The 17,376-nt window shown below is 57.7% G+C and overlaps 1 protein-coding gene across 24 annotated transcripts in view; it reads right to left on the bottom strand.

The window, feature by feature from the left end:
• EXD3 (exonuclease 3'-5' domain containing 3) overlaps nucleotides 1-17,376 on the bottom strand; it is a 75,993-nt gene that overhangs the window by 25,428 nt on the left and 33,189 nt on the right. For 18 of the 24 annotated variants that reach the window (XR_009702034.1, XR_009702035.1, XM_061199531.1 and 15 more), the window contains 11 exons: nucleotides 16,423-16,562; nucleotides 10,769-10,866; nucleotides 5,019-5,092; nucleotides 4,875-4,913; nucleotides 3,155-3,321; nucleotides 2,631-2,754; nucleotides 2,138-2,348; nucleotides 1,914-2,023; nucleotides 1,232-1,394; nucleotides 986-1,152; nucleotides 304-459 (listed from right to left, as the gene is read on the bottom strand). Coding sequence is in view for 22 of the 24 variants with exons in the window: in XM_061199531.1 (XP_061055514.1) it covers nucleotides 304-459; nucleotides 986-1,152; nucleotides 1,232-1,394; nucleotides 1,914-2,023; nucleotides 2,138-2,348; nucleotides 2,631-2,754; nucleotides 3,155-3,321; nucleotides 4,875-4,913; nucleotides 5,019-5,092; nucleotides 10,769-10,866; nucleotides 16,423-16,562 (1,449 nt within the window). In the remaining 2 variants the exon portion in view is untranslated. The remainder of the gene's footprint in view (nucleotides 1-303; nucleotides 460-985; nucleotides 1,153-1,231; nucleotides 1,395-1,913; nucleotides 2,024-2,137; nucleotides 2,349-2,630; nucleotides 2,755-3,154; nucleotides 3,322-4,874; nucleotides 4,914-5,018; nucleotides 5,093-10,768; nucleotides 10,867-16,422; nucleotides 16,563-17,376) is intronic. The other 6 variants (XM_061199534.1, XM_061199539.1, XM_061199538.1 and 3 more) reach the window with 6 other exon arrangements.

Raw genomic sequence — 17,376 nt, 5'->3', positions numbered from 1 at the left:
TGTGAGCATCTGCTTCTTGGAGGAGGGGAGGGCCTCACGGGCACACAGCGTTTCCAGGGGCCAACCGACAGCGAGGGGGCCAGGACTACCCGGAGTCTGCCTGCGTCAGGCCCCCCCCCCCCCAGAGGATCCTCAAGGGCTCCAGGCCTGCAGACCACAGGTGCCGGAGCCATAAACGTCTCCACCCCCGCAACCGGGGGGCCCTGCCCTCTGCCCCAGTGGCGCGGGAGTCCATGCAGCTGGGGCCCTGCGGCCACCCCAGACACTGCCCCCTCTGCCAGCGGACGCGGGAGGCCTGCTCACCTCGGCGGCCCTGCGGTGGTCCTCGCCGGTGGCCAGCACCAGCACGTCGATGCCCAGACAGCGGAGGCTCCGCGCCAGCCCCTGCAGCATGCTGTCACACACCACGCGGAAGGCCCTGGCCGGGACCTCGGGGGCCGCGTCCTCACCCGCGGGCACCTGCGACACAGCCCCGCTCAGCAGCCGTGGCCCGTCTGGCCCACCCTGGACCCGGTGGGGAGCGAGGGTCCCCAGGGCCGTGAGGTCAGCTCGTCCTGAGCAATGTGTACTCAGTGCAGAAAACAGCAGAAAAGCAGCAAACATGATACCAGGTCACCCACACTGGGCCCCAAGGGGGGCCGGCACACGTCTCCTGGAGGGGTGGTCGTGTGCACGCTGGAGCAGGGCCTGGGTCCCTGGGGCACACGGGGACACGGCCAGAGGCTGCCCTAGACCTTGGCAGGGGGCACGCCAGACCTGGTGTCAGGAGACCGTTGAGACCCCTCCTCCTTTAGGAAGCTAACCCACGGCTCTGCTCTCCTTCCTTCCCGGTGGAGGGTCCAGCGTGCGGGACGCAAGCCCTCTGGACGGCTCTCCCCGACACCCCACCCCCACCCTGGTCTCCAACCCTGTAAGGTCCCAGTTCTAAGGACAAGGATCTCCCCGTAGAAATCGTGATAAAGGAGCCCTGGGGGGCTTTGCCTACCTGCTGGGGCGAGGCCGAGGCCTTCTGCAGGGGCGGCAGCTCCCCAGCCCCCGCTCTCTCACCGCGTGCCAGCCTCAGGCTCCTGGCCAGGTCCCCCGACAGGTGGAAGCGGGCAGGCTCTCTGCACAGAGCCCAGTACACCTCCAGCAGGCAGTAGGCGTCAGCGGCTGGGACGGGCAAGGTCAGCCTCAGCCTCCAGCGTGGGGACGATCGGGGGTGCGGGGCAGGGGTGCGGGGGGCGCCCACCTGCGTAGACCAGCTGCCCCTCGCCCAGCGGCCGCCGGTCCCAGTTGGAAAGCTGCTGCATCTTGTCCAGGGGCTTGCCCAGCACCTGCTGCACCAGGAGGCTGAGGCCCCGTGGCCCTGCGGCCCCCTCCACGCCTGGGGCTGGCCTGTCTGCCACCCGCATCTGCAAGACAGCACCCCCATGGGGGTGAGGGGCCCGCCCCAGAGGGAGGACGGCCACCGCACGCGCCTTGGCCGCCCCACGAGGAGCCCTGGGGCAGGCCCTGCGTCCTCCATGGCGGACGGCGCCGCAGGACGAGAGCGCTGGCGGCCAAGGCAGGCTGTGTCAGGGTCTCGGGGCCTGCCCACTGGTCAGCTCTGAGGCCAATGCCTTAAGCCCCAAGGGTGTGTGCCGAGAGCTCCTGGGGTGGGGGGTGGTAGGCAGAGCCAGGCTCGTTCTGGGGAAGCGTGGGGATGTGTGGTGACACGCCCTTCCTGGGGGACCCTGTGCCCTGGGTCCCTGGTGACCTGTGGCCAGGAAGCAGGGCCGGGGCCAGCCCAGAAGGCACAGAGAGGCCGAGGACAAGTCCTGGCCCACAGATACCCCGCAAGCCTGAGGTGAGACCCCTGCCCCGGTATCGCTGTGCAGGCGGCTCAGCACAGCAGGGAACCCCCCCCCCCCAGTATCCCCCCCAGCGCTGACCTGCCTGTGCACCTGCAGCAGGTCCACGCTGCCCTGCAGCTGCTTCTCGGCCTGGGCCAGGGCCGGGCAGGAGGCACCCAAGCTCCGCAGGTCCCCTGCCATCCCATAACCTGTGGGCGGGGGCCGTCGCTGTGATGCGCACCCAAGGAAGGGGCCTTGGCCTCACCCTGACACCCTCCCCTGGGCACGCAGGGCTGTGGCGCGGGGCCGGGGGCTGTGCTCACCCAGCTTGGTGATGGAGGGGTCCGCGAGCAGCCGGGACACCAGCCGGGAGAAGGCCTGGGGCGCCTGCCCTCCTGCCGGACTTGAGAGCCGGGGCAGGTCCAGCAGGAACACGCGGCCCTCCACGGCCACCTGCATGAGCGACGCCCGGGGCCGGCCCCCAGCGCCGAACGAGGGCCTCCACTCCAGGTCCATGCCGACCACCCGGCCGGGCTGCAGACAGAGGGGCTGGCGTGAATGGCACAGCCAAAGACAGGGAGGAGGACACGCCAACCTGCCGGGCCGCCTGAGGGCTGAGGTCCAGGGGAGGCGGCCTCTGTGGGGAGAGCTGGACCGGCCCTGCGAGCGCCCACACACAAGGGGTCGAGCGCCATGCCGATGCTCAGGACTCAGGCCCAGAGTCCTTAAGCCAGGGTGCCCAGTGTGGACAGAGCCCCAGGAAGCCTTGGTGAGCAGCCCCCGGAGCCGGCTGCCCCACGGGAGTCAGGCACCCACCTGCAGGAGCTCCTCCTGGTGCCTGGCCAGGTCCTCCCACGAGGCCAGGAAGTGGAGGTGCTCCCTGGAGATGGGCAGCTGGTAGTAATCGTCCTTCCCGTCCTCCAGAGGGGCCTCGGCCGTCCTGGGGAGGAGCAGAGCTGCAGCACCACCCCCCCCACCAGGGCACCCCACAGCACAGCCCGGCCTGGCCCCAGGGGCAGGGGAGTGCTCAGGGCCCGCGCGTGGGCCGGGGTCTACGCGGTCTGCTCCCCACGCCTCTGCCCTCGCAGACTGCAGGCGGCCGGGTCCTCAGGCCCCTGGGAGTATCTGGCCGGATGAGGGATCTGGCCACGGGGTCTCGCTGGCACCCAAGGGGCAGACCCGCCTGCCTCCCGCTGTGTCTGCATTCTGCCTGAGCCCCTGCTCGGCTCTCCCGCGCTTCTGATTCCCAAACCACCAGCACGTATGACTCGTGGTCACTTTCGAGGGCGGGGGCCCAAGGACGTCCTCCTTGTGGGCCCTCCGAGCCTGGGGACGCTCACCTCTCCTGGATCCTGAGTTGGCGGAGCTCTGCGGCCACCGAGGCTGGGAGTCGCTCCTCGGGCAGCAGGAGGTCCAGGGCACACTGGGCGACCAGGGCCGCGTCGTCGTGAGACGCCAGCAGCTGCAGCAGCTGCTCCTGTAGCCCCTGGTCCTGCCCCACCAGGCCCTGGGGGACGGGATACGGGCGGCTCGCCTGGTCTGCCCCAAGGGGGTGGGCCCATCCAGGCAGCCCCCAGACCCAGATCTGCCCCTCAGACTGGCCCTGCATCCCCCCCTCGGACCCGGCCCTGACCCCGACTCAGACCTCGTCCTGACCTCCCCCCTCAGACTGGCCCTGACCCCGACTCAGACCTCGCCCTGACCTCCCCCCTCAGACCCGGCCCTGACCCTGACTCAGACCTCGTCCTGACCTCCCCCCTCGGCCCCGGCCCTGAGCCCTGCATAAGGAGGTGGCTGCCCTCTGAAGACCAGCAGTTCCTATGACTGAGACTCCGTGGTGACCGAGCTGCTTGAACCAAGATGCTGAGGGGCCTGGACGTGTCAGAGTGAAGGGTCGCCATCCTGAGCCCACGGCCCGTCCTGCTGCCCACTCCACCTCGGCCTTGCTCCGCACGCGCAAGCCCCCGCCCAGCACTGCGGCTCTGCCCACTGGCCTGCTCCCGGGCCTGGGGCCCGCACTGCCTCCCTGCGCATGGCCTGCCCCGGCCCTCACCACCAGCATCTCCCCTGCCCCTCCTCACCCCTGCCCCTGGGCGGCCGCTGTGCCGGGGAGGGTGAGGCCACGGAACACCCCTGCACCCACTGTGCCCTCGGGGAGGCAAGGCCCGGTGCGGGAGCAAGAGGCCCACGCGGCCCACAGGGGTCCCGACGGGGGTGGGGTGCCCGCGTCCGCGAGGTCACAGGTCGCTGTGGGCCCCACCCTCCTGGGGAGCCCCTGCTGGCCGGCAGGCGGGGCCACCTCCCCACACGTCTCTGTCCCCAGCAGCCTCAGGCCGTCCGTTTCCCGCAGGCCGCGGGTTCCCACGTGGACAATACGTGGAAGCCCCTCACATTCTTCAGGATGTCCGCTGCCCTTCCGGACGGCTCGGCCTTGGCACCCAGGAGGGACCGGCCTTCCGGTCCTTGCCTGGGGGTCCGCGTTCCTCTCCGGTGACTCACCACCCCGTGCCCGGTCACTCCGGGGGCGGCTCAGCACTGCCCTCCACTGGATGCCGCGCAGGCACCAGGCCCTGCGCGTGCGCTCAGGAGGGAGGGGACCCCCCCCCCATTCCACTGACCACGGCAGAGCTCCTGTGCGCACGGCACCCGGGACCCCCAGGAGCCCACCTTCCCCCCAGGCCGATTCACCTGGGGCTGGGGACCAGCTCTACACCTGCGATGACCCCGCTCCAGCTCTGGCCTGAGGACAGAGGCTGCAGGACGACACCGTTCTCACCACTATCCTCATGGAGTCGCAGTCCGGCCCTCCGCGTCCCCACATCACCCCAAGGGGCCCCTGCCTCTTTCTCGGGGTCTTCAGGCTCACCAGGCCTCGGGGCCCAGAGCCATGGCAAGCAGGGCACCTGAGGATGGTCTAGAATGTCCCCTTGGTGAGCCTCTCCTCATCCAGCGCCTGAGAGCTCTGTTCACAGGCGGTGGAGGAGTGTCCTGGACCCCCGGCCGCTCCGACCCTGACCCACGGCGGGGGGGTCCTCGCGCACTGGGACCCTCTGAACTCACCTGCACATGCTCGGCCCAGCTCTCCCGAGATACGCTTCTCTGCAAAAGTGGACACCAGCGCAAGCCTTTCTAGCGGCAGCCCCAGGAGCACAACAGCGGGCCTCGCTCGGAGCCCCTCTCCACCCCGGGCCCCAGTCCACACACCTCTACCAGCCGCTTGTAGCACAGATACCGCAGGGCGGCCAGGCGCTGCTGGGTGACGACGTTGGGACACAGGGCTGAAAGAGAGGGCGGGCTCTGGGCAGGGCTGGGACGGAGTGAGTACGGGATGGGGCAGGGATGGGGGCTCATGCGGCTCTGCCTGTCTTCCTCCTCCCCGCTGACCCCCACCCGCCCCACGGGCGGCCTCCATTCCACCTGCATCAGAGCGGCCCTCCCAGCCCTGAAGGAGGGTGCTCCGCCCCTGTGCAGCACCCCAGAGCCCCCCGTGCACCCTCCGCCCGCACCTGCTGGGCTACCATCCTCCCTCTGGGTCGCCCGGACGCCCACCTCTCAGGGTCTTCCTGCCTTGTCTCCAGGCAGCTGGTGCCTTTGCTTCCTGGCCCCCCGAGGACGTGAATTTCCCGAGGAAGGGGTGGTCTTGCTCATGTGTTCACCAACTATGCTTACCTGTTGGCCTCACCTTCATATTCTGTTCAGAGCCCAAGGGGGCCTGCGAAGGGCACCTCCTGCCCACCCACTTGGCTGCTGCTCCTCCCCCCTGGGGCCAGCTGTCCTTGCAGCCTGGCGGTCTGGGGGGATGCTGACCACAGAGCCTGCCCACCCGCACCTCCCAGTGGGGGCCCGGCCAGGACCCCATGCTCTCGGCCAGGACCACACAGCCAGCAAAGGGAGCACCCTTGCTACAAGAACGCCGTCCGAGCACACAGCGGTCAGGGCTGCCCAGAGGCCGGGGCCTGCCAGCCGCCCCTCAGCCTTCCCTCCCGCTTCCTGCCGAGGCAGGGACGCAAGACGAGAGGGCTCCAGACCCATGGACGTGCCCCACAGGCCGCTCGGGAGCCTGGACGAGACTGCAGCAGGGAGGATGAACGAGTTACTCAGGGCAGGAGGGGACGCTCAGGACAGAGACAAAGGTGCCGAAGCTGCTGCAGAAGCAAGTCTCAGTCGGATGGAGACAGACAGAAACCAGCTTTCCTGACATTTCTACAATGCTATGCATCATTTTGCCAATGAGATACTTTGTCAAAAGCCTATGGATACAGTATCGCATTGACAGAAGGCATTCAGGCCGCAGTCTGCACTGATGGTTCATCCAAACCCAAACATAAAGGAAAAGGCGCAGGTGGGTCAGGCCCAGCCACCTGCCCGAGGCTGCAAACTGGAAACGCAACCCGAATGTGCCCTGCTGACTCCGCCCAGACACTGGGGGCTCCACCAGGACCCAGGCCTGGGGAGGGCGGGCTGGGGGAGCTCAGGGCTGAGGGGTGAGCGGGCCCCACCCTGCATCGTGTCTGACTCTGTCCTCCCAAGGAGGGCATGGGGTCAGTCCACGTGGAGGCCCACGCCGCAATGGCGGATGCCCAGCGAGGACCACGGGGGGCGTTGGTGCCCCTCCCTCGGGGGGGGCAGTTTTTAGGACGCTGGGAACGCTGGCCTGTGTTGTCTGAAATTAGGAACTGCCAGGTCTACTGAGAAGAGGCAGCCCTGCCACCATGAGGCCTCCTGGCTGGGACAGGCCCCCGGAGCCAGCTGGGGGGCTACAGAAGGGGTCTGGCAGCACATACACCCTGGAGGGGGCCGGGTGGCACCTACCTCCCCAGCAGGGCTGCCGGCCGAGGCCCCCACGGAAAGAACCTGCCGCTGCCCTCCTGTCCGCACTCCTGGCCCTCCGCACGATCAGCAGGGAAGGCCCCACCTGCCCCGCGGGCTCTGGGCACTCAACTGCTCCAGCCTCGGGCCTGGCCGAGACCTGTGGGGTGGGATGGACCCTCCCCAGGCGGGCATGCCCTGTCGTGGGAGGCACCCAGCTTAGGCCAGCCTGAGGCCGCCAAAGGCTGCTCTGGCACCAGGCCTGGCCCACCATGGCCATGACGTGGCCCCTGAAGTCAAAGAAAGGTGTGACAGGGCTGCTGGATGGTGGGCAGCCCCCCACACAGCCCGCCCACCATGCCTGGTTCTGTGGGCCTCCTGCCCACCTCCTTCCCCGGCCCTCGAGGCTCTGGTCCGGGTCCTGGGTGGGCGGGGCCCTGCCTCAACCGACCACGACCAGCCTAGCGGGAGGCCCTGGCAGCCGGGGCCTGGATGTCCCCACCTCACGTTCCCACCGGGCAACGCTCCCAGAGCTCCCTGACTGGGTGCCCAGGGCAGGTGTGCAGGTGAGCCTGGAGGCCCCTGTGCCTGGGTCGGGGGTCCCTCCGGCCCAGTCCCTTGGCTTCAGCTCAGGGCCAGGTCCCCAGCTGCACGGCGGTGGCACTGCACTCCAGTCTTCCTGGCCCCTCAGAGCCCAGCACCCCCCAGCGGTCTGTGTCGCTGGGACCTTCCTCGGAGCTCCTGAGTCTAGAACTCACCCTCTGGGTTTTAATCAGCAGCCTGAGGGGGGCTGGCTCCTTCCTGCCCAGCCAGGCCTCTGAGGTGGGCTCCTGTGCCTCGGGTGGAGTGCCACCCCCCCCCCCCAACTGCCAGCACAGCCCGTGGCCCTGGCTCCCAGGGCCCTGATGCACCTGCGCCGCTGGCCTGGGTGGTCCCACCCCTCTTGCTTCTCCCTTCCGCGCACGTGGTGCCTCCAGAGGGGCTGAATCAAAACCTCTCAGTGGGGACTTCCCTGGTGGCACAGTGGTTAAGAATCCACCTGCCAATGCAGGGGACACGGGTTCAAGCCCTGATCCGGGAAGATCCCACATGCCGCGAAGCAACTAAGCCCGTGCGCCACAGCTACTGAGCCTGCGCTCTAGAACCCGTGTGCCACAACTACTGAAGCCTGCACGTCACAACTACTGAAGCCCGTGCACCTAGAGCCTGTGCTCCACAACAAGAGAAGCCACCGCAAGAAGCCCGCGCACTGCAATGAAGAGTAGCCCCCGCTCGCTGCAACTAGAGAAACCCTGTGCGCAGCAACGAAGACCCAACCCAGCCAAAAATAAATAAATACGTAAATTCCTTTCTGGAGGCAGAAAGCTTCATCAGATGATTTCTCAAGGTTGGCAGGTGCAAAGTTAGCCTGCAAGTAAGCGAGGCAGACAAACCAGACGAGGACCAGAGACAGTGCTGAAGTTTAGATACAGACCGTAACACAGCCAGGAGCACGGTACTCAGAGACAGAAAAGACAAAATCAGAAATGTCTTCAGGCAACGGGAAGCCATACAAAGGGAAACAGCGGATCTGAAAAAGAACCAAACTATAAATTCTAGGGCTGAAAATACAACAATCGAAATAGAAATATTGGATGGATTTCATAGTATGTTGGATACAGATAAAGAGAGAACTAGTAAAGTGAAAAGGACAGCAGAAGAATTACCAGGATTAGACAACACGGAAGAAAAGGGATGAAAAGTATGTAAGAAAGGTAAAACACATGGAAGATACGGGGACTCAATATACATTCAGAGTCCCAGGAAGAGAACAGAGAGAAGACAGGGGAAGGAGGCAATATCCGAAAGAGATAATGGCCGAAAAAATTCCAGAGCAGATTGAAGACACTGATCCACAGATTCAAAAGCCCAATAAATCCCAAGCAGGACAAATAAAAAGAAATCTATAACTAGGCTCCTCACAGTGAAACCGCAGAACACCAAAAACAAAGAGAAGAGCCTAAAGGTATCCAGAGAAAAAGAGAGATTGCTTTCAAAGGGGAGAAGTTAGATCTCTTCCCAACAACACATTTCAACCCAATCAAAGGACTGACATCATACCAAGCATGGTCCCTGATCACAATGAGATTAACAGACCACACCAGAAAGATAACCAAAAATGTCATAGCTTGGGAGTTAAAAACACACTTCTAGGGACTTCCCTGGTGGTGCAATGGTTAAGACTCCTCACTCCCAACGCAGGGGGCCCGGGTTCGATCCCTGGTCAGGGAACTAGATCCCACATGCACGCCGCAACTAAGAGTTTGCATGCCACAACTAGGAGTCTGCATGCCGCAACTAAGGAGCTCTCGAGCCTCAACTAAGGAGCCCATATGCAGCAACTAAGGAGCCAGCACAACCAAAAAAAAAAAAGAAACGAAACACACTTCTAGTTAGTTCATGGGTAAAAGAAAAAAATTATAATAGAAATTTAAAGTGTCTTGAGCTGGACAATAATAAAAATAATACATATTGAAACTTGGGGAATATATTCAAGAAGAAAGAAGGCTTAAGATTCAGTTTAGTGGGCTGAGCAGGGCATACAACAGACAGGATCAAAAAAACCAAAAGCAGGGCAATGAAAGCAAAAATCAACATATGTGCTACATCAAACAAAACCTTCTGCACAGCAAGGGAACAATCAACAAAATGAAAAGGCAACCTTTGGAGTGGGAGAAAATGTTTCCAAACCACGTACAGATAAGGGGTTAATATCCAAAATACATAAAGAACTCATAAAACTTAGTAGCAAAAACCGCCAAATAATCTGAATTAAAAAATAGGCAGGGGAACTGAAGAGATGTTTTCCCAAGGAAGACACACAGATGGCCAGCCGGCACATGAAAAGATGCTCAACATCACTAATCAGGGAAATGCAAATCAAAACCACAATGAGACATCACCTCACACCTGTCAGAATGGCCGTCATCCAAAAACCAACAAATAACAAATGCTGGCGAGGGTGTGGAGAAAAGGGAACCTTAGTACATTGTTGGTGGGAACGTAAATCACTGTAGCCACTCTGGAAAACACTGTAGAGGTTCCTCAAAAAATTAAAAATGGAACTACCATACGATCCAGCAATTCCACTTCTGGGTATTTATTCAAAAGCTATGAAATCACTCTCTCAAAGAGATACCTGCACCCCTACATTCACTGCAGCATCATCCACAACAGCCCAGACACGGAAACAACCTGAGTGTTCATCGACAGATGAGTGGACAAAGAAGCTGAGGTGTAAATGTAAAATGGAACATTACTCAGCCATAAAAAAGAAGGGGTTTTAGGAATACCTTATGACAGTACATTTTGAACCGTAAGTGAAATAGACAAACTCCCTGAAAAAAACCCACAGCTAACGAATCAATAGTCATGTTTCCACAATGAAAAGCAATCCAGGTTCACAGGCCATTTCCCCTCAACTTCTCAGGAAGAAAGAATTCCAATCTTAGACAAACACCCTCAGTGAAAAGAAAGGACAGGTCGTCATCCACTGCGTGTTCAGAGGCCAGCTTAACCTCGTACACAAAGCCAGAAACAGACATTTCAGGAAGGCGAAGTCTGAATCCAGCTTCAGTTGGCAAACGAGACCTAGCAGTCTACGTAAGTGGCAACACAACCCAGCAGAGATGGGGCCATGGCAGGGATCCAAGATTCGTTTAATGTTATATAGTCAATCAACCTAATCCACCCCACGAACAGACCAAAGGGGGAAAAGCATAGCATCAGCCCAACAGGTGCAAAAAGAGTATTTGATAAAATTCCACATCCGTTCCTGACCAACACTCTCACAGACCAGGAAGTGAGAAAAATTTCCACAGTCTCATAACGTGAAGCTATAAATCACTGTCAGTAAGACTGCTCCTCTGAGAGGGTGCCCGCGATCGCCGAGGGGGAGGGGGCAGGGAGCACGGTGTAGGCGCAGCCTCGGTGGTCCTCACCCACGGGGCCCAGACTCCCAGGGGCACCCCAGGTGGGCAGATGCTGAGGGGAAGCAGGGAGGAGACGGGAAGGGAGCTGGGGGTCGGTAGACCCTGGTCCGCCTGAACCCCCGGCGGCACCAGCCCGGCACCCGCCCCAGCGCAGGGCGTGGGGGCCCCACTCACCAGGGTCCAGGCCGTGCTGCGCCAGCAGCCGCAGGACCTGCCGACCCAGCGCTCTGGGGCTCAGCCTCTCCAGCCTCAAGGTCGTCTGCGGGTACCTTCTGCAGGAGAGAGACACGGCTCGTGCCCAGCACCGCTTTCTCTCGGTTAACGCATCTCAAGATTTTAACTTTCATCAATGTCATACGCGTGCACAGTTCAAAAGCCAAGTCTTCCTCCAAGGCTCAGAGAAAGGCAGCACGTCAGCACGCCCCTCCTGCCGCCAGTCACCCGCACGACAATTCTGAGGTGGTCTACATTTGCCCCACGTTTCCAAGAACCACCTTGTATTGTGGCCTCTCGATGATTCAGTTTTAGGTGTTCTGTACGATGTCTCACCACAGAAGGCTCCTCTCTCCAAACAACAGCATCCACGGTTCCAGTTAATTGGGCACAAGCTGCTTTTACAGTATTACGACGGTGCAAATATGACTGGCGGCTAAGCCACAGCCTCCTCTTCTCTGCGGGTTAATCCTTGCTGGTCTGATCGCCTCCTTAGCCTCCTGCCCTGCGGACAGAGCCCACGTCACCCTGCGCCCCTCTCCCCGCCGCTGGCTGCTCCCAGGCCCCTGTCCATCGCCGTCCCGGTGGCCCTGCACCTCTCCTGCCCCTAGGCCAGGGCAAAGTGGCTCTGCAGGCGCCTCCCAGGGGCGAGGCGTGGACCTGGAGATGGTGCCCTAGGCCTCACACTGGACTAGGTCTGGCTGGGCTGAAGCCTGCGCCGGCACGGCTCCTGAAACCGGTCTGATTCCTGCTCTTTCTGAGGGTTTAGGGTCCTGGTCCTCGGTGTGGGTCTCTCTCCATCCACCCAGGACTGGGTCTGGAGTGAATTCCTCCATGCTTTCCCTTCTTTCTTTCTGGAATTCCCATTATTTGGATGTTGGGTCTTCTTGACAGAATCTGCCATTTTTTTAAAAAAAACTTTCCTCTCTGCTTTTCCTTCTTTGTTAATTTATTTTGTATGACGTTGGGAAGATATCTTCAAGTTTATCTTCCAAACCTTTTATTGAGACTTTCATTCTGCCATCACGTTTTTAACTGACAAGTCTGTTCTGTATTCCAAAGGCGCCCTCTGTATAGCTGTGGCATTTATTTCAGACACAGAAACTCTCTACAGGCCTCAATTACAGCTTTCGTGTTTGTTTTTAAGTGCTTTTCAGCTTCCTCTAAGCTCCAGATAGGCTGGCCGAGGTCTCAGAGCCCTGGCTGTGTTCCCCTGCTCAGGGGGCTTTTTTGGGGGATAGAAATTGACAAACTGATTCTAAAATTCATATACAAATGCAAAGGGTCCAGAATAATAAAAACAACTTTGACATAGAAGAACAGCATTGGAGGGCTAACCCCGTCTGACTCAGGACTTACTATAAGGCTACGGTAGTCAAAACATGTGCCACAAACAGAGCAGTAGAAGAGGACAGAGAGACCCACACATATACGGACACCTGACAGAGGCACAAAGGCAACTCTGTGGGAAAGGACAGTCTTTCTTTTACAACAAATGCTGCTGGAACAATTAGACATCAGCTGTTAAAACAAAAAAAAGAACTTCAATCCACACCTAGCACCCCATATGAAAATTATCCAAAAATGGCCCATAGATGGAAATGTAAAACCTAAAATTATAAAACTTCTAGAAGTAAACAGGAGAAAATGTTTGTGCCCTTGAGTTAGGCAAAGATTTCTTAGCTATGATACTAAAAGCATGATGCAAAATTTTTTTTAATTTATAAACCGGACTTCAACAAATTAAGAACTTTTGTTCTTTGAAAGATCATTAAAAGAATGAGAAGATGCACCACAGGGTGAAACGTCTGCAAATAACATGTCTGATAAGGGCCTTTAACCCAGATTATATTTCTAAATCTCTCAAAACTTAGTAATGAAAACAGTCAACCTAATTAAAATTGTGTAGGGACTTCCCTGGTGGTGCACTGGTTAAACTGCGAGCTCCCAATGCAGGGGGCCTGGGTTCGATTCCTGGTCAGGGAACTAGATCCCACATGCATGCCGCAACTAAGAGTTTGCATGCCACAACTAAGGAGCCCGCCTGCCACAAATAAGACCGGTGCAACCAAATTAAATAAGTAAATAAAATATTAAAAAAAAAAAAGAAGTGTAAAAGATGGAGCAGCTAATTCACCAAAGAAGACACACAGATGGCAAATAAGCAAATGAAAATACACTTTACATCCTTAGTCATTAGGGACTGCAAATCAAAAGCACAAGAAGATACCACTCCATGCCCATTAGAACCGCGGACGTTACAGGCTGACCAGGCCGTGGGCCAGCGAGGATGCGGGGCTGGCGATTCTCGCCTGCTGCTGGAGGGAATGGGAAACGTGCAGCCGCCCTGGAAAACAGTTTGACGGTTTCTCAAAAAATTAATCCACACTCATCACATGACCCAGGCATCACACTCTAGGGTGTTCACCCAAGAGAAATGAAGGCACACGTCCACGCAAAGCCTTGGGCACGAATGTTCACAGCAGCGGTGTGTGTAACAGACAAAACCTGGAAACACCCAAATATCCATCGATGAGTGAATGGATAAGCAAAGCATGGTGCAGCTACACATGGCAACACCACTCAGCACGAAGAAATGAAATAATGTGGATGAATCTCAGAATAATTGTGCTGGGGGACAGAAGCCATACGACATAACTCCACTTACATAATGTACTAGAAAATGAAAAGGAATCTACAGTAACACAAAGCAGATCAGCGGTCCTCAGGGGATGGCGGGGGGATGTGCTCAGTACCTGGATTGCGGTGATGGTTTCGTGGACACATACATACGTCAAAAGTTACAAAATTACACACTCCGAACACAGAGTTCATTATATAGTAATCATACTTTAAGAGAACTTAGAGAAAAATGATGCTTGCTGTAGTTTTCTTTTTATTTTCAGTACTATCCTTTAACAGATGAAGGAAGTTTCCTTATATTTGTAGTTTGCTGGGAGTTTTTATCATAAATAAGGTTTGAATTTTTAAATTTTTATATACGTTGAGATGCTTGCATAGTTTTGTTATCTAATCTGTTGACAGGGTGAATGACAATGGATTTTTAAATGTTTTACCAACCTCGCGTTCCTTAAACAAATCCCACTAGATCATGGTGTATTAACTTTTGAAAAAATAGATTTTACTTTTTTTAGGGCAGTTTTAGGTTCACAGCAAAGCTGAGCAGAGCATGGAGGTTCCCCGTGTGGTGACACACCACACACATTGTCAGCATCCCCACCAGATGGTCCACTTGCCACAGTGATCAACCCACCTGGACACGTCATCCTCACCCACAGTCCATGGTTTACCTTGGGGTCACTCTTGGTGTCGTACAGTCTATGCGTTTTGACAAATGCCTAGGTACCCACGATTACAGTCAAATACAGAGTAGTTTCACTGCCCTAAGAATCCTCGGTGCTCTCCTATTTGTTCCTCCCTCCCCATAATCCCTGATCCTTTTATTGTCTCTATAGCTTGGCCTTTTCCAGAATGTCATGTAGCTGGAATCTCACAGCAGTAGCCTTTTCAGATTGGCTTCTCTCACTTTGTAATTTGCATCTCAGTTTCCTCCCTGTCTTTTCATGGCTTGATGGCTCATGTCTTTCTAGCTCTGAATAATATTCCATTGTCTGCATGGACCACAGTTTATTTATCCATCCAACTACTGGAGGACATCTTGGTTCCTTCCAAGTTTTGGCAACTATAAATAGAATTGCTATAAACACTCAAGTGCAGGTTTTTGTGTGGACAGAGGTTTTCAATGTCTTTGGGTAAATACCAAGGAGCGCAATGGCTTGGTCATATGGCAAGAATGTGTTTAGTTTTGTAAGAAAGCACTGAACTGTCCTTCAAAGTGGCTGCACCATTTTGCATTCCCACCAGCAGTGATGAGAGTTCTTGTTGCTTTACATCCTCGCCAGCATTTGGCGATGTCAGTGTTCTGGATTCTGTCCATTCTAATAGGGGTGTCATGATATCTCATTGTTTTAATTTGCATTTCCCCAAGGACATATGATGTAGAGCACCTTTTCATGTGCTTATTTGTCATTTGTGTATCTTCTCTGGTGAGGTATCTGGATCTTTGGTCCATTTTTAAAATCAGGTTGTTGGTTTTCTTTCTTTTTTTAAAAAATTTATTTATTTAATTTATTTATTTTTGGCTGCGTTGGGTCTTCGTTACTGCGCACGGGCTTTCTCCAGTTGCCGGGAGCGGGGGCTACTCTTTGTTGTGGTGTGCGGGCTTCTCACTGGGGTGGCTTCTCTTGTTGCGGAGCGCAGGCTCTAGGTGTGCGACTTCAGTAGTTGTGGCACGTGGGCTCTGTAGTTGTGGCACGAGGGCTCAGTAGTTGTGGCTCACGGGCTCTAGAGCGCAGGCTCAGTAGTTGTGGTGCTCCGCGGCACGTGGGATCTTCCCGGACCAGGGCTCGAACCCGTGTCCCCTGCATTGGCAGGTGGATTCTTAACCACTGCGCCACCAGGGAAGTCCCACAGACTCATGTATTTTTAAAAATCCAAGGTATTATGCTCTATTACCATGTTTTTATGCTCTATTATTGTTTTCATTCTCGGTCTACTCCCCAAGGAGCCTTTGTTCCTTTCAGTGGAGAATGGTATCTAGAAACCAAGATCTGGTTGCTAGGCGTGCTCACTGCTAGGGGATGTCATTGCTTCTGAGCCCTTTCAGAGCATAGCACGAGGACATTTAAAAAAATCATTAAATATGATTTAAAAAATCATTAAATATCCACAGTTAAATCTAACTCACGGGACCCTCCCACTCTCCACCCGTGTGTCTCCCCACTTCCCTGTCCGTGCACACTCTTGTTTGCTCCACCTACATTTCTCTCTCCTTTTTAATACATAATAAAAGCAATGGCAGCAACACAATGTGTGCCCGGCCTGCTGCTTTGTCCACTTCATAGGGTGTGAAGTCACAACAGCCCTTTGAGACAGAGTTAGTCCCATTTTAGGGACGAGGAAAACACCCAGCTCCAGGGGAGGGAGGGTCCAGGGAGGCCTGCCGCCAGAGCCCAAGGCCTGACTCTCAAGTGAGATGGTCCGGGCTGCAGGGCGCATGGACAGGGCACCCAGCCCCGCTGCCTGCTGAGGGACAGGTGCCCAAGGAGCCTTGGCAGTCCCAGCGCACGTCCCCTCAGCCACCCCAGGGAGGTGGGAGGAAGCCCTTCTCCTTCCAGATGCCCATGCTCAGGGGACGCCCTGGTGTCACACGCACACACACACACGTGGGCTCCCTGTTGGCATGCTGCCTCTCCTCTGTAACTGCTGGGATAGGGTTCACAGCAGGCGCTCCGCAAAGATTTATTACATGAAGGAAGAAACGAAGGAACCAGTGAATGGATAAGAGATATGACTTCCACGACTGCGTAAGGAAGGAGTCCCCGTGGAGAATTATTTGTGTTCATCTCAGAGCATTAAACTCTCTCACCCGGTGGCTGCCAGCCCAGCCTCTTGGCTCCCGAAGCAGGCCCCTTGCCGACCTGGCCGGGGCTCACCTGGCGAGGCGGTGTGGGGTGTGGGGTGACTTTCCCACGTGCCTGCTGCCCCTGCCAAGTCCCTGCCCCCACCCCACCCTGGGCCCCCATGGGGCTCACCTGGCGACAACTCTGATGTCAAAGCTGGGCTGGCACCAGGAGTCCATGAGGGCCAGCAGCCTCTGCTGGAGGTCGGGAAAGCCATCCACGTAGCGCTCCACAAGGTCTGCCTTGTCCTGGAGGAGCAGGGGAATGCACATCTACGGGGAAACACACCTTCAGGCCGCAGCTCCACCGCACCCAAGACGCCAGACTCACTTCCAACCCAGTGCAGGCAGTGGCCAGAGCATCAGAACCAAGGGGCCTGGAGGCTGGTCCACGCGACTTGCCTCCCCCGGGGAGCTTGGGGGCCCAACCGAGTGTCTGAAGACCTCGCGAAGCCCCACGCCCGGCTCACGGCCTGCGCCCCATGCTCGGGCCCCTGCACATACACACAGGCCCCGCTGCTCCCTGGGCCCCGTCGCTGGGGGGCTCTGTGGTCACCCCATCTCCATCGGGAAGGATGAGAGGCTCCAAGAGACAAGGGGGTTCCTGGAGGGGCCCCATCGTCCCCTTGTCTTCACCGAGCGGGGTGGGGTGGGCAGAATGGAGACCAACTACCGGCCATGGCCCTGCTGGCCCAGAAATGCCCGTCATGGGCAAGATGGCACCAGCACGTGGCCTGGCGCAAGCTTACAAGACCCCCAAGCTGCCTGAGCCCTCAGGGAGGCCCCGAGGGAGCCCCTGGCCGTGGTGTTGGGCACTGGGACATACTGGCCATTCCCCTTGAAAGAACCAGGTCTCGACCAAGCCCCCTCCGAGCGGCCCCTGCAGAAGACTCCTTCTCACCTGCCTTTCTCTCCCGCACGTGGTCGCGTAGGTCAGGCTGTCTGGAGCCCAGAGTGGACGGAGGCCCATCTGCCAAACCAGGGCTCCGGGTGGGCGGTCCTTATGGGAACCCTCATTCCTGAGAACCCTTCCAGCCACCCCAGAGCAGAGAAGGAACGCTTGGTGGGCTCCTGGTGATCGGCCACT

The sequence above is a fragment of the Eubalaena glacialis genome, chromosome 9, assembly GCF_028564815.1.
Source record: "Eubalaena glacialis isolate mEubGla1 chromosome 9, mEubGla1.1.hap2.+ XY, whole genome shotgun sequence".
Classification (NCBI taxonomy): Eukaryota; Metazoa; Chordata; class Mammalia; order Artiodactyla; family Balaenidae; genus Eubalaena; species Eubalaena glacialis.
This window is presented reverse-complemented; position numbering and strand designations above follow the sequence as displayed.